Genomic DNA, 23,373 nt, shown 5'->3' on the forward strand with positions numbered 1-23,373 from the left:
TGAAGGCTGCGCAGGGACACTTTGGTGTGCGCTGTGGGGGGGGAGGGGGGGCGGTTGGGCAGCATGTAACACAGGAGAAGTGGCAGTGGAGTGTCATGCAGGCAGTGATTGTGCTTTGTTGGAGGTAGTGTGGTGCTTAGCTAAGGTATGCCATGCTAATGAGGGCTTTTCAGAAGTAAAAGTTTTTGGGAGGGGGGGCCCCACTCTTGCCGCTATTGTGGCTTAATAGTGGGACCTGTGAACTTGAGATGCAGCCCAACATGTAGCCCCTCGCCTGCCCTATCCGTTGCTGTGTCGTTCCCATCACTTTCTTGAATTGCCCAGATTTTCACACAAGGAAACCTTAGCGAGCATCGGCGAAATACAAAAATGCTCGGGTCGCCCATTGACTTCAATGGGGTTCGTTACTCGAAACGAACCCTCGAGCATCGCGAAAAGTTCGTCCCGAATAACGAGCACCTGAGCATTTTGGTGCTCGCTCATCTCTAGTTGGAATACCTCTTTAAATCAGAACTGCATTTCTTGTGCTGTATACTACTTTACTGTAGCACTCAATCTACTAATGCCTCAAAGGGGAACTCAAACTGGTTCGAAACTTGATTAGCCGCATTCTCAGCGAAAGGAACATTTCAGACAAGTTACAATCTGAAGAGAAGTAAACTTTCTTTAAGTTCCGGTGTGGCAGATATCTGCGGAATATACTTACCCCTATAGTTGTTTGCTGGATCTTATATTGTCTGAAGGCACCATGATGACAGTGAGGTAGACGGTGATAATCTCCGGATCAGTAAGTATCATTGTTTTTAAAGGTGCTACTCTAGAAAATACCCGAACTCAGTAGGGCAGGACATTAAATAAAGAGACGCACCTACTGCCAGGTTACACTTGATCTAAGTACACAACGTCTAGCCAGAGCCATATCACGTTCTTGACTGTGTTGAAATGTTTTTTTACTATACTAGTATGTGGATGTGACAGCGCTGAAGGATTGCAACATAAGTGGTTGCTTTACTATTGTTATGATAGATATACAAATTACTATAATGGCTCTATGGCGGCTTATAGTAAAATCTCCCGTCACCACGCCTTTCAATAACCTATGCTGAAACATACCATTCATGTCTAATAGCATTCACATTATTTTGCTCCATAAGTATAAATAATAATACTACAGTTTATATTGAGATGTATTCGAAAAATGCAGGACCTGGGGCAAATTCTCAAACTTGCACTTGTCTTTTCATCAGTGTCTTACTTGAAATGGTGGAGAATAGAGATGAACGAGTAAACTCGCTAAAGGCAATTGCTCGAGCAAGCATTGCCTTTAGTGAGTATCTCCCCCGCTCGAGACTGCAGGTTCGGGTACCGGCGCGGGGGAGCGGTGAGTAGCGGCTGTCAGCAGGAGGGACCGGGGGGAGAGAGGGAGAGAGAGATCTCCCCTCCGTTCCGGCCCGCTCTCCCCCGCAGCTCCGTGCCCGCTGCCGGCACCCGAACCTGCAGTCTCGAGCAGGGGAAATACTCGCTAAAGGCAATGCTCGCTCGAGCAATTGCCTTTAGCGAGTATACTCGCTCATTTATAGTGGAGAACAATGTACAATTTCTCTAATTTGTCATGATGTAGAGGAAAACTAGTGTGGTGCCATGTTATGTGGTGTTGAATACTTTTGTATAAAACAGACAAAAGTATTATAGAGGTGATACCTTTATTGGCTGACTCAAAAAGTTATATATGCAAGCTTTCGAGGCTACTTAGGCCTTTTCATCAGGCTTGACCTGTCTATGAAGTCTGATGAAGAGGCCTAACTAGCCTTGAAAGCTGGTATATAAAATTATTCTAGTTAGCCAATAAAAGTATCACCTCCATAATACAGTATATACTCGAGTATAAGCCGAGTTTTTCAGCACAAAAAATGTGCTGAAAAAGCCCTCCTCGACTTATACTTGAGTAAAATAAAAAAAAAACAACTCAATACTCACCTCCTCTGTATCCCCGGTGTGGTGCTGTCCCCAGCAGTGCGGCAAGCTGCTGCAGTCTTCTCCCTGGCTTGCTTTTGAAATCCCCGCCATCAGCATTGTGATTGGATCGAGCGCCGGCCAATCACAGCTGGCGCTCGATAAACCAATCACAGCCATCCACTGATGTCATTCTGAATGGCTGTGATTGGTTTGTCGAGCACCGGCTGTGATTGGCTGGCACTTGATCCAATCACAGCGCTGACGGCGGGGATTTCAAAAGCAAACCAGAGAGAAGACTGCGGGGAGAAGACTGCAGCAGCTTGCCGCACCGCCGGGGACAGCATCGCGCCGGGGGCACAGACGCGAGCTAATAGGTGAGTATTGTTTTTTTTTTCCCTACTATATACTCGAGTATAGCCAGGCTTATACTCGAGTCAATAAATTTTACCAGTTTTTTGTGTTAAAAGTTATTGACTCGGCTTATACTCGGGTCGGCTAATACTCGAGTATATACAGTACTTTTGTCTTTTTTAGACAAGAGTATTTAAAATTACAGCTAATATGCATATGTGTAGGCTATATGGAGTATTTAACTGACATAATAATGCAACACCTAACTCGACTTTTAAAGGGGTTGTTCATGGAGTCTAAATACTGACATGATCCTGCGGTGTTAGAACCTCCACTTCTGGCCTAATTCTGATATTAGGTCATATGGTAATGTGGTATGGCCCATCTCTATGCCCGTTACCTCATAAAAGGGGTTGCTCATCTTAATAACTAAGCCAGTCCCCTTCTCTCTTGTGACCGATGCAGGAACAAACCAGGATGCATGACCTGGTCACAAACACAGGGTTCATACCACATGATCAAGTATTAAAACCGAGCCAGAAGTGGAGACTCCAACACTGTGGGCCCTTGGCTCCTGGACAACCCCTTTAAGTTGCCCATACATCTTTTTTTAACTGTAATTCTTATTAGAAATTTTCAAATTTCACAATAATGCAATAACCATTTAACTAGAATACTTCATAGTCTCATTAATACACAACATAAGCAGTTCACAGTTATGTAGATTGGGGGAAGAGAGAGAAGAAAACATGGCTGAAATTCAAATTAAGAATAATCTCCTTAATGTTCCGGTCCAATCTTGAAGTTGGACTGCTATAAAAAACTCAGAATACTAACGGCCTGGCCAGGGCCTAATTTGAGTTAGGGGGGAATAGGGAAGATTTAGGTTGGGACGGGGGAAAGTGTAACTTCTGAGACAGTTGGAGCTTTTTCCATGGGGTGGACACTGCAAGAGATAGTTTCGGGCAATAGATTGGCAGTTTAGTGGGCATTTTATGATAGTGCTGCTTTTACAGGGAGGCTAGGGATCTACTACTTTGTTGGGGGAGAGTATATTCTAGCCAAGTAGTCCATATTTTCAAGAATTTTCCATGCCTGTCAGCTAGAATAGAGGTCAGCTTTTCATTTATTAGATACCAATCCACCCTTCGCTTGAACTCGGTCAAGTCCAAGCAAGCCTTGCGCCACGAATGGGCAAAAACTTGTTTTATGACCAGAAAAAAGAAGGAAATTAGTTTCCTAGAGTCGGGGGGGGGGGGGGGGGGGGAGTTGCCCATACGTCTTTAATAGCTGTCAGCCGTACACTGATTTGATCAATATCTATTCCTGCACCCCCATACACATGGCAACTTGGTTTGGGCACGCGTGCATGTGTTCTGAATGAGAAGAGGGTAATGAGTCACTGCCAGACACCACTGCGGGTAGCTTATCTCTCCTGAGAACAAAAGTATTGAACGTTGAAATTCAATATGCCAAATCCTTTTTTTACGCCAACATCTGTCATCAGGGAGAGTAAGGAGGTTCCCATACACATTACATTCAGGAGACCCTCCTCCTATAGATTGTCATTGTGTCCTTATGGCCTTGGTAACTTAAAGCTTGCACCCCTAATCTCATACTTCGTGTCTAAATCTATGGAAAGGCAGTTGAACTAAATCTTTAGTTCACTCTCTTCATTCTCTAGTTAAATGAACGAGAACTATATAAAGCAGTAAAAGAGGTGCATTAACAGAAGGTTCGGAACAGGTCAGTACTCGACCTAAGGCCGGCCTTGGGTTGTCATGTACATGTCAAAATATTGTGACAGCCTTTAACAAAGCAATCCTACTTCAAGTCGATGACCAGGAAAACCGGGGTCGTAGAAATAATATTAAATTACGCGGTGTCCCAGAGTCTCCACCTCCCCCCCCCCCCCCCCGCCCCCCGTTCCCCCCGATCTCGTTCCCCTCGATCTCCACAATGCAGCTACGGTCATCCTCAACAAAATCCTTGATCGTGCTGAGTCAACAGCATCACAGAAGGGGAAATCAAGAATTAAAAACAATCACAGAAAATGGCCGTTACTTACTGACTGAGGAGAGCATATAGATGCATCCTCTCACCATGCAGGTAGCTGACTACCAAATGGAGGCGCCAATAACACCTGTGCAGGACACCGATAAAACACCCACTCACACTGCCTCTTGATAATGAGGGGGGTGGATGCTTGGTGTATACTCCCACACATAGTGGATACAGGGTGCCAGACCATTCTGGTATATGTAGTTCACCATGCAGACCAGCAACCTATTAATGACGCCATGATAATTCGGCGGGCTGCCCTGCATATCCATCAGTGAACCACATTGGTACTGCCACCCTGGGCTCCCCCTGGAGTCTTAATGCCACACTGCATGTAAATGATAGATAATAAATGCAAGGCATTGGTTGGATGTTGGCCAAGATACATGAGCCCACTAACTACTTCACGGTTCCTTGCGTTGTAGTGGGTCCCTACACTAATAAAAATGCATCACAGAAGGGGAAATCAAGAATTAAAAACAATGTGGTTCACTGATGGATATGCAGGGCAGCCCGCCGAATTATCATGGCGTCATTAATAGGTTGCTGGTCTGCATGGTGAACTACATATATCAGAATGGTCTGGCACCCTGTATCCACTATGTGTGGGAGTGTACACCAAGCATCCACCCCTCATTATCAGGAGGCAGTGTGAGTGGCTGTCTTATCGGTGTCCTGCACAGGTGTTATTGGCTCCTCCATTTGGTAGTCAGCTACCTGCATGGTGAGAGGATGCATCTATATGCTCTCCTCAGTCAGTAAGTAACGGCCATTTTTCTGTGATTGTTTTTAATTCTTGATTTCCCCTTCTGTTATGCATTTATATTAGTGTAGGGACCCACTACAACGCAAGGAACCGTGAAGTGGTTAGTGGGCTCATGTATCTTGGCCAACATCCAACCAATGCCTTGCCTTATTATCTATCATTCACATGCAGTGGGGCATTAAGACTCCAGGGGGAGCCCAGGGTGGCAGTGCCAATGTGGTTCACTGATGGATATACAGGGCAGCCCGCCGAATTATCATGGCGTCATTAATAGGTTGCTGGTCTGCATGGTGAACTACATATATCAGAATGGTCTGGCACCCTGTATCCACTATGTGTGGGAGTGTACGCCAAGCATCCACCCCCCTCGTTATCAGGAGGCAGTGTGAGTGGTTGTCTTATCGGTGTCCTGCACAGGTGTTATTGGCTCCTCCATTTGGTAGTCAGCTACCTGCATGGTGAGAGGAGGATGCATCTATATGCACTCCTCAGTCAGTAAGTAACGGCCATTTTTCTGCTGAATCAACAGAGATCCAAATTAATAGGGTCCATAGAGTCATGGGCCCATGTCAGTCAGAATCTTATGTAATGCATACCACACGGAACAGGACTGTTCATACCACATGTCTGGCCACCTGTACAGACCCACAGAACCCGTCACTGTCCCCACCATATAGAACACCATGCATGGAAACAAACACCAGGGTATTGGGAATCCAGAATCCTCTAGGAAAATATGTGTGCAGCAGACTGGTGGTGATTGGCTATCTGGAAAACTCCACACCCAACCAGCTCAATTATACCACACCTGTGAAGGTGTGCTCGTGGAAACCTATAGATTTACAGGTTCCAGAAACACAACCTAACAAACAATCTCATGCTGCATCTGTCTGCACCACACTCATGGCAGCCCACAAATGCCTGAAAGATAAACTAGCTTTCCAATCTAAATCTCTTTTAGCTAGAGGACATCGACAATTTTTTGAGTTCGGGAATAAATGGAGTAGAACCTTGGCAAGATTCCTGGGAAAACGGAAGTCCTGTAAGTTCGTTCCCATAATCTCATCCCATAATGGAACCCCCATTAGTGATTCTGAAAAAATTGTAGCTGAGTTTGCACAATTCTATAGAGAGTTGTACAACTTTACACCTGCCTCGGGGATGCGAGTTGATACCTCCCTAGGCTCTCAAATTCAGTGGTACCTTAAGGAATCCAGCCTGATATTATTATCACCGGAATCGACATGCGAATTGGATCGATCCATCTCAGGGGAAGAGATTTCCCAAGCCTTAAAATCCATGCCCTTGGGTAAGGAACCTGATGCTGATGGCCTCCCATACCATTATAAAAAATACCCAGAATTGCTTATCAGCCCACTGACCTCTGCGCTGAACTGGATCATATATGGGTGCCCACTCCCCTCAGATATGGCAAATGTAGAAATAACAGTAATCCACAAACAAGGTTGAGTTCCTACTCTTTGTTCAAATTAGTCCAATCTCACTACTCAGTGTTGACCTCAAACTGTTTATGAAGGTTCTAGCAACATGCTTTTCTCACCATTATAGATGAGCTATACACACGCAACTTTATCTCAATTCTCCAACACATCCAAGAGGACTTGACTCGATGGTCCAAGGGCCTATACACTGTATTTGAAAATGCCTATATAGTGCTTGGCCTCATTCACCACTCTCTACCGCTGATTTACTCTCTCTTGATCGTACCACCAAAGGACTATAAACCCTCTTATCTGTCTCTCTCCTGGCCCAGGTAGATAGGGTTTTAATCTTTGTATAGATTATAATCTATGCATGAACTCATAGACCCTATCTATTGCCAGAAAATATCAAGAATCAGGCTTTAAGCTACTCTTGCGCTGGTACATGGTGGCCTCTAAACTACACAAAATATTCTCTTCCTCACCCTTGACATGTTGGCACTGTAGTACAAAAGTGGGCACCCTCTTACACATCTTCTGGGATTTTCTCCTCATACGCAACTTTTGGAAGGCTGTCCAGACCATTTCGTGTACACTACCGTTCAAAAGTTTGGGGTCACCCAAACAATTTTGTGTTTTCCATGAAAAGTCACACTTATTCACCACCATGCGTTGTGAAATGAATAGAAAATAGAGCCAAGACATTGACAAGGTTAGAAATAATGATTTGTATTTGAAATAACATTGTTTTTACATCAAACTTTGCTTTCGTCAAAGAATCCTCCTTTTGCAGCAATTACAGCATTGCACACCTTTGACATTCTAGCTGTTAATTTGTTGAGGTAAGCTTGTGAAATTGCACCCCACGCTTCTAGAAGCATCTCCCACAAGTTGGATTGGTTGGATGGGCACTTCTGGCGTACCATACGGTCAAGCTGCTCCCACAACAGCTCAATGGGGTTCAGATCTGGTGACTGCGCTGGCCACTCCATTACCAATAGAATACCAGCTGCCTGCTTCTGCTGTAAATAGTTCTTGCACAATTTGGAGGTGTATTTAGGGTCATTGTCCTGTTGTAGGATGAAATTGGTTCCAATCAAGCACTGTCCACTGGGTATGGCATGGCGTTGCAAAATGGAGTGATAGCCTTCCTTATTCAGAATCCCTTTTACCCTGTACAAATCTCCCACCTTACCAGCACCAAAGCAACCCCAGACCATCACATTACCTCCACCATGCTTAACAGATGGCGTCAGGCATTCTTCCAGCATCTTTTCATTTGTTCTGCATCTCACAAACGTTCTTCTTTGTGATCCAAACACCTCAAACTTGGATTCATCCGTCCACAACACTTTTTTCCAGTCTTCCTCTGTCCAATGTCTGTGTTCTTTTGCCCATCTTAATCTTTTTCTTTTATTGGCCAGTCTCAGATATGGCTTTTTCTTTGCCACTCTGCCCTGAAGCCCAAAATCCCGCAGCCGCCTCTTCACTGTAGATGTTGACACTGGTGTTTTGCGGGTACTATTTAATGAAGATGCCAGTTGGGTACCTGTGAGGCGTCTGTTTCTCAAACTAGAGACTCTAATGTGCTTCTCTTCTTGCTTAGTTGTGCAACGCGGCCTCCCACTTCTTTTTCTACTCTGGTTAGAGCCTGTTTGTGCTGTCCTCTGAAGGGAGTAGTACACACCGTTGTAGGAAATCTTCAATTTCTTAGCAATTTCTCGCACGGAATAGCCTTCATTTCTAAGAACAAGAATAGACTGTCGAGTTTCAGATGAAAGTTCTCTTTTTCTGGCCATTTTGAGCGTTTAATTGACCCCACAAATGTGATGCTCCAGAAACTCAATCTGCTCACAGGAAGGTCAGTTTTGTAGCTTCTGTAACGAGCTAGACTGTTTTCAGATGTGTGAACATGATTGCACAAGGGTTTTCTAATCATCAATTAGCCTTCTGAGCCAATGAGCAAACACATTGTACCATTAGAACACTGGAGTGATAGTTGCTGGAAATGGGCCTCTATTCACCTTTGTAGATTTTGCACAAAAAAACAGGCATTTGCAGCTAGAATAGTCATTTACCACATTAGCAATGTATAGAGTGCATTTGTTTAAAGTTTGGACTAGTTTAAAGTTATCTTCATTGAAAAGTACAGTGCTTTTCCTTCAAAAATAAGGACATTTCAATGTGACCCCAAACTTTTGAACGGTAGTGTATATACCGCAAATTTATACTTAAACGTCCTATTAATGCAGCCTCCTCATTTATCCCGGCTCTTTGGAAGTCTCCCTCACCCCCACTTGGCTCATTGGGTCCACAAAGTGAAGGAAATACAGTGGATGGAGGAATTTACAGCCTCCCTCAACAAATACAACTCTTGGTATCATAGATGGGCCCCCTGGGTTAGTTTTCAACACACACAAAAATACTGTGTAATCTCATGCTCTGCCTGAGATACCAGCTGGGAAGAATAGATAAAGTGACAGGAGATAAGAAACAGGGAAGGTCTAGGCACACCCAATATAGTGAGTGGATGCCTCTCTAGTCCTGGCCCTCCCCTCCTCCCCTTTTTTCTTCTTTCTCTTTCTTTCCCTCTTATCTTTTATTATCTACTTTTTTTTCCAATGGTTGTCCTACCATAAAAATTTTGTATTTACGCAATGGACCTTACCGTCTGTTCATATGTTTATATTGTTTGATTAGTGATATGCTCCGACTAACTGAATCCTTTCCTAAAGGTATGTAAACCTGTCTCTCCTTTTCCTTATCTGCATACAGAGAGTCATATCAGAAATCTAATTTGGAATGCTATAGCTACAGATTGCAGACTCTACATCCAGAGGATTGTATCATCTCTCACCTTGGTTGGAGGGTACCACAGTCTAGATTTATTATTTGTTCATACTATTAAACTACTGTTAATTATGTTGATCCCCAAGCAGGGGACAGCCTAGCCACAGCCTTTATAAAGGATACAAAATGGATGAGCAGCTGGTGTATGGTGAAACCTTCCAATAAAGCAAACAGGAGGAGAAAATATAAATGGTCTGCTAGGGCGTCCAACTAACTAGGCAGCACCTCATAATTATCTAATTACTCTTCCTACTGCCAAAACTCCAACATAGCCTCACAAGCCTTGGGCACCAAAAACAGAGTTACTCCACCCATATCTGTCTCTCCACACCAATCTACTCTTTTTAACCCTTTCCAATCCATTGTCTGACGTCCAAAGACATTATGATTTAAGGCTGTACAGCTCCGATGTTGGAAGACGTCCGTCAGGGTTCTCTTACTGTATATTGCCAGCCTCTCTGCTGTCGGTGCCTATCCAACGTCATCTCATGCAGTACTGGCTTTAGCCAGCATATAGCGCTGTTGTAGAACAGCAGAAAAAGAGTAAGCCCCCTAGGAAAACCAGGATACAAATTGGATTGGAAAGGGTTAAAGGAAGGGTAAATTTTGAGATAAAAGGGTGCTTTATGTGTATAAATATTGCATATGCTTCCAGCACCGTCCATTCTGGCCCTGAATTTCTACTAATTTTCCACTGTACATCGTTTGGTACTTGTCTTGTGAACAAATTTACAAATGTATGTTGTGCGAATGTGCTAGGCCATTTCTTCATAGAAAGGGATTATCCATCTACAAGGTCTTACATGCATAGAGGCAATCTAAATGAAAGGCATACGTATGATGTGTCCATAGAGATGTACATTAGCATCCATATAGTGCAGCATTCTTGGAGATTGAGGAAGTACAGATTGGAGAATAGTAAATAAAATATTACATTTATGACCCTCATCTATAAATACTTGTGATTTTTTTCTTTTAGGGGTAAATACTCTTCTGGCTTTGTTGAAATTGTTTGGTCACAGGAGGAAGCCCCACTAAATAATAAGATGTAACTTGGAGATGTATTGTCAGGAGCTTGGCTCAGAGTATAATTAAATAACTGGTGTTTGTAAGATTAAAAACAGTGCCTGGTTCCTCCCAAGACAAACAAAACGTCCGAAGGAATCGAAGTTCATATTACCTTACGTAGTAACTCCGTGTTTATCTTAATACAGCTTGTGTGGCCAGCTCGATAAAGTAAGGACGATGCAGGATTTTATTCACGGGGAGCCCCTGGCCCAGAAGACCCAAACAAGGTACTTTGACAACTACTGTATCTTTGTCTTGAACTTGTACCTATCTAGCATTCAACACTAAAGGTGATATCCAGAGCTCTGTGAGGAACTTTCTATTTCAATGTGATTGTAACACATAAAGTAGACACAAATGTACACAGTGAGAAAGACATAGATACCTTTAGGTGTTATGTTCAGTAAAATGCGTGGGTTCAGCTAGGGGATGCAGAGGTAGCAGTTAAACTGACTCTTTGCAACTTAAGAAGACACCAGCATTATAAATGGCACATGGTAAGTGTAGACCCCGATTAAAGATTTTGAAACAGGGCACAATGTAGTGGCCCAGGGTTAACGGGACTCCTTCATAAGTATGAATTCCTATTGGCTGAATTTCTGAAGGTCCTAAAAGCGTCTGTATGGATTTTTGCCTGGCCTGGAGGGTTAGGGTTCGTTCTTCTGTTAGGCTTACATTATGAGCTCTAAATGCTTCCATGTTACAGCTGAAACATGGAAGCATTTAGAGGTAATAAATAATCTAAACCTAACAGGAAAACTAACCCTAACCCTCCAGGCCAGGCAAAACTCCATACAGATGCTGCTGCTATCACTGTCCCCGGAGCAGGCACCCCCCTTCCATCTCCCCTGAGCAACCACTACCCGGCACCCGTACATAGTGGCAGGGCAGGTGACCGTTGCAAGGGGTGCAGAGTGTGCTCAGCGGAGGAGCGTGGAGCGAAGGAGTTCGGAGTTCGGAGATTGGGGTCGGGACAGACGGCTGCAGCACATGGCACTTTAGCAAGCGAGGAGCGGACCACAGCTGATTACAAACCGAGCAGAAGCAGTGCAGCACTTTGTCCATCGGCTGTGAGATGGACGCCACTTGCAGTTCCTGAGGCCATGTAGTCAGTGCAGGTAAGCGGCCAGGCATCTTCACTCTGTTCAGCAGAGGACCGCTGCACTTGGGCAGCCCGCCCAGCCAATCAGACGCTGGGGGCGTCTAACCAGCTGTATTATGCCTCCAACCCTAGCTTCCGGTGGTGACAAGGTACAATAGTACCAGAGAAACTGTACCTTGCCTGACAAAGAGCCCCAGGATGGAAAAGGCTGAACGATTGCCTTGTGTGTGCCCTGGGCCCAATTCACCCAGGCCTTCCTGCTATTGACCTGGAGAACTGAGAGAGTGAGAGAAGTCACCATGCAGCCCTGAGTGCCTTTTCCCTAAAGGCACTCAGCGCTATCTCCTCGGCTTTGGACCCGCTCCATGGACGCTGCACCAGGAGCTTTAAGAAACATCTCTGGGCCTAGCTCAGGTCAGATCAAGACCAATGTCTATGCTCATACATCCTTTCCTGTTCTTGTTGTCAAAGCTGTCATGATTATTCATTGCATCTTGGGCTGGGTACTGTTTCTTTTTGTGGAGACCACTGAGCTAGCGTAAGGAGATTTGCAATGTTCCTCTGGGAAAATGTGAGCTTTAGGAAGGAAAAAGAAGAGGGCAAAGAGGAAACTACAGGAGTTGCTATCGGAGTATGTTTTTCAACTCTGGAATGGAGTCTTCATCAGTATCTCTATAGCACCATTTATTGGAAGGTAGTTTCTTATAAGTCAGTCTTCCAACTTCTGACTTTCCCTTTTTTGTTTCTCTTTTTGAAGAGTAGGATGTAATAGGTGCCGTACTTCACAGAGAGCTTCTTTGGAAAGGAAGAAGTCAGCATGCAGATAAATAATTGAGTAAATGCCCTAAGGGGAATTCTCATCTCAACATTTCTATTTAAAAGCAGCTTCTGATAGGTTCGATAAACGTTCAGTAGGATCTGAAAACTACTTACTAAGATTTGCCTTCATTTATTTAACTATCAACGGTCCCAAAGAGCCTATAAATTATGCTAATATATAATCTGCGCTTGTGAAGCCATTACGAGCCAATTGTACATTATGTTTGTATATAACACATCAATTAAAAAGCAATAGAGATGAGCGAGCGTACTCGTCCGAGCTTGATACTCGTTCGAGTATTAGCGTGTACGAGATGCTCGTTACTCGTAACGAGTACCACGCGATGTTCGGGTTACTTTCACTTTCATCTCTGAGACGTTAGCGCGCTTTTCTGGCCAATTGAAAGACAGGGAAGGCATTACAACTTCCCCCTGCGACGTTCAAGCCCTATACCACCCCCCTGCAGTGAGTGGCTGGCGAGATCAGGTGTCACCCGAGTATAAAAATCGGCCCCTCCCGCGGCTCGCCACAGATGCGTTCTGACATAGAGGAGGGAAAGTGGTATCTTGGTGGAGCTGCTATAGGGAGAGTGTTAGGAGTATTTTAGGCTTCAAGAACCCCAACGGTCCTTCTTAGGGCCACATCTAACCGTGTGCAGTACTGTGGAGGCTGCTTTTTGCAGTGTTGCACTTTTTTTTTTTTTGGTATATCGGCCGTGCAGAGCATTGCGCCCTGCAGTAATACTCCAGGGCCAGAAGCGCTTAGGCAGGGACAGAAGACATATTGATTGAATATAGGCAGTGGGCCTTTGCAAAAAAATTTGGGGAAAAAAATCTATTTGGGCTGCCTGTCACTGTCCTCAGTGTTCTGGGTCTGTGCTGGGTGTAGTAGTTCTCCAAATTCATACGCAGCCAGCTAAGTGTTACAGCAGGCTTGCGCAAAATTATTTCCTGGCTCTGTCTGGGCTGTGAAATCACCGCTGTATTGCAGTCCACAGTGCAACACTCTGCAGTTCTTTGACATACTCCAGGGCCAGAAGCGCTTAGGCAGGGACAGAAGACACATTGATTGAATATAGGCAGTGGGCCTTTGCAAAAAAATTTGGGGAAAAAAATCTATTTGGGCTTCCTGTGACTGTCCTCAGTGTTCTGGGTCTCTGCTGGGTGTAGTAGTTCTCCAAATTCATACGCAGCCAGCTAAGTGTTACAGCAGGCTCGCGCAAAATTATTTCCTGGCTCTGTCTGGGCTGTGAAATCACCGCTGTATTGCAGTCCACAGTGCAACACTCTGCAGTTCTTTGACATACTCCAGGGCCAGAAGCGCTTAGGCAGGGACAGAAGACATATTGATTATTGATTGAATATAGGCAGTGGGCCTTTGCAAATACATTTGGGGAAAAAAATCTATTTGGGCTGCCTGTGAGTGTCCTCAGTGTTCTGGGTCTCTGCTGGGTGTAGTAGTTCTCCAAATTCATACGCAGCCAGCTAAGTGTTACAGCAGGCTTGCGCAAAATTATTTCCTGGTTCTGTCTGGGCTGTGAAATCACCACTGTATTGCAGTCCACAGTGCAACACTCTGCAGTTCTTTGACATACTCCAGGGCCAGAAGCGCTTAGGCAGGGACAGAAGACATATTGATTGAATATAGGCAGTGGGCCTTTGCAAAAAAATTTGGGGAAAAAAATCTATTTGGGCTGCCTGTCACTGTCCTCAGTGTTCTGGGTCTCTGCTGGGTGTAGTAGTTCCACCCTGCAGAGGTCAAGGTGCTCTACGGTGTGGCAGTTTTTCACAGAGACGCCTGACGACCGACAAACAGTGGTGTGCAACCTTTGTCGCGCCAAGATCAGCTGGGGAGGCACCACCACCAGCATGCGCAGGCATATGATGGCCAAGCACCCCACAAGGTGGGACGAAGGCCGTTCACCGCCTCCGGTTTGCACCACTGTCTCTCCCCCTGTGCCCCAACCTGCCACTGAGATCCAACCCCCCTCTGAGGACACAGGCACTACCGTCTCCTGGCCTGCACCCACACACTCACCTCCGCTGTCCTCGGCCCCATCCAGCAATGTCTCTCAGCGCAGCGTCCAGACGTCGCTAGCACCACTGTTTGAGCGCGAGCGCAAGTATGCCACCACGCACCCGCACGCTCAAGCGTTAAACGTGCACATTGCCAAATTGATCAGCCTGGAGATGCTGCCGTATAGGCTTGTGGAAACGGAGGCTTTCAAAAGCATGATGGCGGCAGCGACCCCGCGCTACTCGGTTCCCAGTCGCCACTACTTTTCCCGATGTGCCGTCCCAGGCCTGCACGACCACGTCTCCCGCAACATTGTACGCGCCTTCACCAACGCGGTTACTGCCAAGGTCTACTTAACAACAGACACGTGGACAAGCACAGGCGGGCAGGGCCACTATATCTCCCTGACGGCACATTGGGTGAATTTAGTGCAGGCTGGGACAGAGTCAGAGCCTGGGACCGCTCACGTCCTACCCACCCCCCGAATTGCTTGCCCCAGCTCGGTGGTGGTATTTGCGGCGGTGTATGCTTCCTCCACTAAACCACCCTCCTCCTCCTCCTACGCAACCTCTGTCTCGCAATCAAGATGTGTCAGCAGCAGCACGTCGCCAGCAGTCGGTGTCGCGCGGCATGGCAGCACAGCGGTGGGCAAGCATCAGCAGGCCGTGCTGAAACTACTCAGCTTAGGAGATAAGAGGCACACGGCCCACAAACTGCTGCAGGGTCTGACAGAGCAGACCGACCGCTGGCTTGCGCCGCTGAGCCTCCAACCGGGCATGGTCGTGTGTGACAACGGCCGTAACCTGGTGGCGGCTCTGCAGCTCGGCAGCCTCACGCACGTGCCATGCCTGGCCCATGTCTTTAATTTGGTGGTTCAGCGCTTTCTGAAAAGCTACCCACACTTGTCATACCTGCTCTGAAAGGTGCGCCGGGTCAGCGCACATTTCCGCAACTCCAAGACGGACGCTGCCACCCTGCGGACCCTGCAACATCGGTTTCATCTGCCAGTGCACCGATTGCTGTGCGACATGCGCACACAGTGGAACTCTACGCTCCACATGTTGGCCAGGCTCTATGAGCAGCGTAGAGCTATTGCGGAATACCAACTCCAACATAGGCGGCGTAGTGGGAGTCAGCCTCCTCAATTATTTACAGAAGAGTGGGCCTGGTTGGCAGACATCTGCCAGGTCCTTGGAAACTTTGAGGAGTCTACCCAGATGCTGAGCGGGGATGCTGCAATCATTAGCGTCACCATTCCTCTGCTATGCCTCTTGAGAAGTTCCCTGCAAAGCATAAAGGCAGACGCTTTGCACTCGGAAACGGAGGCGGGGGAAGACAGTATGTCGCTGGATAGTCAGAGCACCCTCATGTCTATATCTCAGCGCGTTGAGGAGGAGGAGGAGGGGGAGGAGCATGAGGAGGAGGGGGAAGAGACAGCTTGGCCCACTGCTGAGGGTACAGATGCTGCTTGCCTGTCATCCTTTCAGCGTGTATGGCCAGAGGAGGAGGAGGAGGAGGAGGAGGAGGAGGGGGAGGAGCATGAGGAGGAGGGGGAAGAGACAGCTTGGCCCACTGCTGAGGGTACACATCGTGCTTGCCTGTCATCCTTTCAGCGTGTATGGCCAGAGGAGGAGGAGGAGGATCCTGAAAGTGATCTTCCGAGTGAGGACAGCCATGTGTTGCGTACAGGTACCCTGGCACACATGGCTGACTTCATGTTAGGATGCCTTTCTCGTGACCCTCGCGTTACACGCATTCTGGCCACTACGGATTACTGGGTGTACACACTGCTCGACCCATGGTATAAGGAGAGCCTTTCCACTCTCATTCCCGAAGAGGAAAGGGGTTCGAGAATGATGCTATACCACAGGGCGCTGGTGGACAAACTGATGGTAAACTTCCCATCCGACAGCGCTAGTGGCCGAAGGCGCATTTCCGCAACCCAGGTAGCAGGGGAGGCGCAAAGATCAGGCAGCATGTACAGCGCAGGCAGGGGACCATTATCCAAGGCCTTTGCCAGCTTTCTGGCTCCCCAGCAAGACTGTGTCACCGGTCCCCAGTCAAGGCTGAGTCGGCGGGAGCACTGTAAAAGGATGGTGAGGGAGTACGTAGCCGATCGCACGACCGTCCTCCGTGACGCCTCTGCCCCTTACAACTACTGGGTGTCGAAGCTGGACACGTGGCCTGAACTCGCACTGTATGCCCTGGAGGTGCTTGCTTGTCCTGCGGCTAGCGTCTTGTCACAGAGTGTGTTTAGTGTGGCTGGGGGAATCATCACGGATAAGCGTACCCACCTGTCAACCGACAGTGCCGACAGGCTTACATTCATCAAGATGAACAAAGCCTGGATTTCCCCAGACTTCTCTTCTCCACCAGCGGACAGCAGCGATACCTAAACAATATGTAGGCTGCACCCGCGGATGGAAGCATCGTTCTCTATCACCATCCAAAACGGGGACCTTTTTGCTTCATCAATCTGTGTATAATATTCATCCTCCTCCTCCTGCTCCTCCTCCTGAAACCTCACATAATCACGCCGAACGGGCAATTTTTCTTAGGCCCACAAGGCTCAGTCATATAATTTTTCTAAACAATTTTTATACGTTTCAATGCTCATTAAAGCGTTGAAACTTTCACCTCAACCAATTTTTATTTTTACTGGGCTGCCTCCAGGCCTAGTTACCAATTAAGCCACATTAACCAAAGCGATTAATGGGTTTCACCTGCCCTCTTGGTTGGGCATGGGCAATTTTTCTCAGGTACATTAGTACTGTTGGTACACCAATTTTTTGGGGCCCTCGCCTACAGTGTACTCCAATTAATTTTTAGCCCACCTGCATTACAGCTGACGTTACATCAGCTGTATTGGGCACTGCAATGGGATATATTTATGTACCGCCGGTGGGTTCCAGGGAGCCACCCATGCTGTGGGTCCACAGGGAGTTTTAACTGCATGTGTCCACTTCTAAAGAACCCCAGTCTGACTGGGGCATGCAGTGTGGGCCGAAGCCCACCTGCAGTAAACATGACATTACCTCAGCTGTGATGGGCATTGCAATGGGATATATTTATGTGCCGCCGGTGGCTTCCTGGCACCCACCCATGCTGTCGGTCCACAGAGACTTCACAATAGGGAGTTGTACCTGCCTGTGTCTATGAATTAAAAAGCCCGGTCAGGTTGGGGCATGCAGTGTGGGCCGAAGCCCACCTGCATTTAATCTGACGTTAGCTCTGCTGTCCAGGGCACTGCAATGGGATACATTTATGTACAGCCGGTGGGTTCCAGGGAGCCACCCATGCTGTGGGTGCACACGGAATTCCCATTGCGGAGTTGTACCTGCCTGTGACTATTTATAAAAAAACGCGGTCTGACTGGGGCATGCAGACACCTTGACAGAATGAATAGTGTGTGGCACATAGGTTCCCCATTGCTATGCCCACGTGTGCAGCTCCAGATGGAGGTGGCACAGGATTGGATTTCTCATTGCTTCTGTACAGCATTGTGGACTATCGCCCCGCCCCTTTTAAAGAGGGTCGCTGCCTAGCCGTGCCAACCCTCTGCAGTGTGTGCCTGCGGTTCCTCCTCATGGGAGGCGCACTTATAAATAGACATGAGTGTGGCGTGGCATGAGGGCAGCTGAAGGCTGGGCAGGGACAGTTTGGTGTGCGCTGTGGACACTGGGTCGTGGGGGGGGGGGGGTTGGGCAGCATGTAACCCAGGAGAAGTGGCAGCGGAGTGTCATGCAGGCAGTGATTGTGCTTTGTTGGAGGTAGTGTGGTGCTTAGCAAAGGTATGCCATGCTAATGAGGGCTTTTCAGAAGTAAAAGTTGTTGGGAGGGGGGGGGGCACTCTTGCCGCTATTGTGGCTTAATAGTGGGACCTGGGAACTTGAGATGCAGCCCAACATGTAGCCCTTCGCCTGCCCTATCTGTTGCTGTGTCGTTCCCATCACTTTCTTGAATTGCCCAGATTTTCACAAACGAAAACCTTAGCGAGCATCGGCGATATACAAAAATGCTCGGGTCGCCCATTGACTTCAATGGGGTTCGTTATTCGAAATGAACCCTCGAGCATCGCGAAAAGTTCGTCTCGAGTAACGAGCACCCGAGCATTTTGGTGCTCGCTTATCTCTAAAAAGCAACCTTTGGTCAAAATTGACATAACACTGATGGTACATGGAAATATATAACTAGATAGCTGCACGCAGAGCACTTGTTCAAAAGACAGCCATCTCACCTAGGGGAACGTTGGGAAATCTCCATACACATTAGATGATCAGCCGATATACAGTGTATCTCATGTATATGGCCACCTTAAAGTGACCCTGCAATTTCAAGACAAAATTCTGCTCTGAACTGGAAGCTGGAGGTTATATGTTACATGTAGATGATCTTCTCAGATGTTTCTTCATTCTGGCGGTTATGGCTGCCGTTTTTGGGCTGCCAAGATGCTGCCGTTTTCTAATTACATTATGCACTGCTCTGTGACTGGCCAGCACTAATCATGTGAGCAGCACAGGCCAATCAGAGGGCAGGTATAGCATGTGTAGTCCTAACACTACCAATGCACCAGTGATTAGGTAGTCTGAAAATGGTGTCGGCCACCTCCGCTGCTCGAAAATGGCACCCAGAACCAGCAGAATGGATAGACTGCTGAGAAGAAAAACTACAGGTAATATACCCCCTTCTACCTTCCAGTCCTATTTTTTGTGGCATTCTCTGGGACCTCTCATCCATGTGGAAGGCACTCTGAACTGATTTAGTTATGAATCCATCCTTGCAGATCATGTCCACTCATACTTGCTGTTTGTCTTCACTGGGGAGATGGGATCTACCAGCAAGACAAAGCGACACGTTACAAGGCTAGAAATGTTCGACAGAGGTTGGAAGAGCATGACCAAGACTTCTAAGCACTTCCCTGTCCCCATTCCCCATTGAGCATCTGTGGGACCATCTAAATTGTCGTGTTCACTCTGTGGATCCTTCCCCATGCACACCCTCCAGCAACTGGGGGATGTACTGCAGTCAGCATGGCTCCACATACCTGAGACAACCTACCAGCACTTATAGAGTCACTCCTGGCCCATCTAGCTGCTATCCATGCAGCACATGGCAGTTACTCTGGATATAAGCTGGTGGTCATAATAATGTGACTTAACTGTAATCTGTGTGAAAACAAGGCAGTAAAGTTGCTGAAACATCTTTAACAGGGGTTGGACAAATGACCATTCCTCAGCCAGCTGTCTCCTCTGGTTGCCCCATACATATAAACGTTCACCTTGGCCGAACATGTTTAGGAAGCTTGTAGCCAGACATCTCTTGTGGTGGCTTATCTCTTAGGAAACAAAAGGGTTGGGTGTTGAAGTTCAATGTCAGGGACATCCTTCTTCCCCAAGCATCATTTGTTGGGCAAAAGTTGAACCGCCCCCATACACATTAGAGAGTTATCCGGCCCCACGGTTATTGGCAGGTTTGGACAACTGAAATCTAGCGCCATCATAGTGAACATGAAGCATGACACGATTCCCATTCCAATCAATGGGCTGTCTGTGTAATGATGGACTGGACAAGCTCTAAAAGCGAGGTTATTGGTTGCAGCACCTGTGACGCCACATAACAAGGCTTGGAAAAGCCTGTAAATGTGATGTCAGAAGGGAGATCCCAGCGGGGAGAGGTGAGTATATACTTATTTGCTATTTTAGTGTTGTGGGGGGTTGGATTTACATAAATTTTACGACTTAGAAAAACTCCTTTAAAGTTATGAATACTCTTAATTTCAGGTTGAAAGAGTTTTTTATGATGTCAACGGATAACGGCCTCCCATCGGTTGATCAGAAAGAGACAATGAGACAGCTTAATGATAGGCTTGCTGATTTCATGAAGCACTGTCATTGCCTGGAACAATCAAATATTGAATTACACAAGAAAATTGAAGAGCGCTTAATGAAAAGTGAACCGCAACTTCCTGCCTGGGATGAAAAGACGAAAGAGAGCCAAGATCTCCTCCAATCCGTGAGTGTGACATGGTTCTAGTCATATTAAAATACTGGGGTACGTTATAGAGAACCTAGGTTAGGGTCAATCTCCAGGATGTGAAGACCTATGGTGTCCTTCCACTGTGCTTTAGGCAATTCAATAAATCATCAAGACTAGGTGGGGAATTCATTCAAACCGCCATTTTATACGTTATTGTAAATATGAGATGCATTGGAGTTAAATGTGCCAAATTTGGTTAATTTCGAGCTACCCTGCATGCCAAAAAGTCAAATGTATGCAGATATTTTGTAATTTGCACCAGTTTGTGGTATAAATTTTAAAAAAATTGTTCTGCCAAGCCAATCAACTTTTTAGAAAAGTGTCGTGGATGACAAAAAGGGTGGGAAAGTTGCATATTTTTACATAACTACTGCATGCACAAAAATTAGCAACTTTTTTTAGACTGAAATCATTAAATCCCCCCTACACTGGTCCTCATTGCTTGCTTAGTCATTTCAACTACCATGTGACACATACCCTCACAGCTATGCATTCTCCATGACTGTTCGGCTGGTAATAGACATTCCTAGTACCCAGTTGGCTTTATTCCTTTTTTTATGCAGTTCCGTTGAGGTTGACATGGTAAAAAAATGCAATCACATCGAAAATTGCAAAAAATGTCATTAAAAATTCATGCGATTTTTCAGGTCCATTTTCTATGAGATTTTAACCACAGCTCAACTGCATCATCTGAATATGCCCAAAATCAGGTTGTTTCATCTGAACAAAACCTGTATATACCTGTATGTTCTATCAGGTATATGGCCTTATATTGTCTGCCATACAAGACTGCACTATATTGAGTGGTGGACTAGATCATGTCATATACCCAATGGGACCTACAGGTATTAGCAGACTTTATTCAAATGCAACAACCCATGGCAATATAAGTTGAATGTGTTATAAGGGGCGTCAGTAGTCAGATGCAGGGCAATCAGCAGATCATTGGGGGGTGGGCTTCATCTTGGAAGTGGGTTGTCTAGATGAGACAACCCTTTCACATGTACGGGCTGGTTGGCTTAACATGCATGCTATTTCTGTGGATGGATGATGGATGAGTCCAAGGTCTTCAGCTGAGCTTTGATGGACAATAGTACATAAGTCCTGGTGATAAGTTCCCTTTAAGGCTAAAAATCTGTCGTTGGGTTTACAGACATCACTAAAACGTCACACCTTCAAGCTGAAAGCATCGGCGCCTGCTAATTGACTTAATAATTAGTCAGTGATTCACTAATGATTTTTTTGGTAATCATTATCTCAGTGTTTAACAAAGCTTAACAACTAATAACCACCAAAGCCATAGCATAGGAGCGGTGGACTATTGCAAAATGCTGGCATCTCTTGTGCATAAATTATAATTCTCACCTTAATTGGTAATTACTACACTGAGGATCTATGACACATTTTATACTGGATGTCTGTTATGTAATTGCTTTCCTGGGACATAGGAATATTAGGAAAGCTTGATTATATGAATATTATATAAGGCTGTCTAGTGTCAGTAGAGCTGGGGAGTAGGAGAGCTCCCTTCGGTGGAGGTTTCCTTTCAGGGGCCTATATGGACTACTAGGGTATTAGTAGTACCACAAATTAAGGGGTCTTTCACACGAGGGACCTATGCGTGCCCAAATTCAGCGCATAAAAAACGTGGCTAACTACACAAAAATGCGTTAATGGCTGATTTGTGTGCGCCCAAATCCCGAGCCTAATTAGCACTAAAATCACCCATTCACGGTGCTATTGTTCGGGAGTTCGGGGACAAGAGAGAGAGAGAGAAAGAGGGAGATTGAGGGAGCAGCCCCAAAGTCCCAAACAGCAATTAGTACCTGCGGGGCTAGAGAGGACTCCCCAAAGGAATCCCCCATAGCAGGGAGAGAGAGGGCAGGGCTAGAGGGGACTCCCCGAGGGAATCCCCCATATCAGAGAGAGGGTAGAGCTAGAGGTGTGCCACGCCCCCTCTTTCTCCTTGCTATGGGGGATTCCCTCAAAGAGTCCCCTCCAGCCCCACCCCCTCTTTCCCTGCTATGGGGGAATTCCTTTGTGGAATCCCTCCAGTCCCGCTCTCTTTTTTTCTCCATGCTGTGGGGAAATTCCCCTGTAATGGGGAGAGAAGGGTTACCATGCAGGAGGTAATTACACTGACTGTCATTATGCCTTTTAGCCCTTAAACTACCGATTAATGTCTGTACTGCTACTGGGTAGTTTAAGGGCTAAAAGGCAGAATGACAGTCAGTGAAATTACCTCCTGCAGGGTAACCCTTCTCTCCGCACTACAGGGAATTCCTCGTTCTCCATTTGCCGGTAGGCTTTCATAGTCTCCCATAGGAGTCTATGGACACTCCAGAGCAGGGCGCACAAAAGATAGGTCAGGTCCTTTCTCTTCCCACAGCAGAGGATTTGAGTTACTGAATTTCAGGTCCTTTTTTTTGGCGGAGCACTTTCTGGGTGCAACTTAAATTCCTCTGTCTATATGTTTCAATAGGAAACCATGGCTTCTAATAGGCGTGATTTTTTGGCGCGCCTACATTGGACATTCGTGTAAAAGAGCCCAAAAGAGGTTTTCAATGACTAAGGGCTCATTCACACAGGTATGTTTAGTTTCAATCTGTGAACATGCTGTGTTTACATGGACTGAAACTCTGCATATATAGTGCCTCTGGATATTCTTGCAGGGGTTTATGCGTGCTTAATAACTGCGTACTTACACGAGCAAAAAAAGTGTAAAAAAAAATGGAAGAAGGCCCAATTGATTTCCTGCGTAAATATGTAGTGAATACACGTCATGTGTATCCACTGTCTATTTATGCAATCCCATTGACTTCAATAGGCTGTTTTGATCCATAATATGCATCCAATGCTGCATTTTTTTCACATGTGTAAGGGCGGATTCAAGGTGGTATCAGAC

At 46.3% G+C, this 23,373-nt stretch overlaps 1 protein-coding gene across 1 annotated transcript in view; it reads left to right on the top strand.

The window, feature by feature from the left end:
• Positions 1–638: 638 nt before the first annotated feature.
• KRT222 (keratin 222) overlaps positions 639–23,373 on the top strand; it is a 54,316-nt gene continuing 31,581 nt past the window's right edge. Inside the window, exons 1-3 of the mRNA XM_066586421.1 lie at positions 639–787; positions 10,641–10,721; positions 20,213–20,444. Of these exons, the coding sequence (XP_066442518.1) occupies positions 10,672–10,721; positions 20,213–20,444 (282 nt within the window). The 5' untranslated portion in view covers positions 639–787; positions 10,641–10,671. The remainder of the gene's footprint in view (positions 788–10,640; positions 10,722–20,212; positions 20,445–23,373) is intronic.

Source organism: Eleutherodactylus coqui, chromosome 13 (genome assembly GCF_035609145.1).
Source record: "Eleutherodactylus coqui strain aEleCoq1 chromosome 13, aEleCoq1.hap1, whole genome shotgun sequence".
Lineage (NCBI taxonomy): Eukaryota > Metazoa > Chordata > Amphibia > Anura > Eleutherodactylidae > Eleutherodactylus > Eleutherodactylus coqui.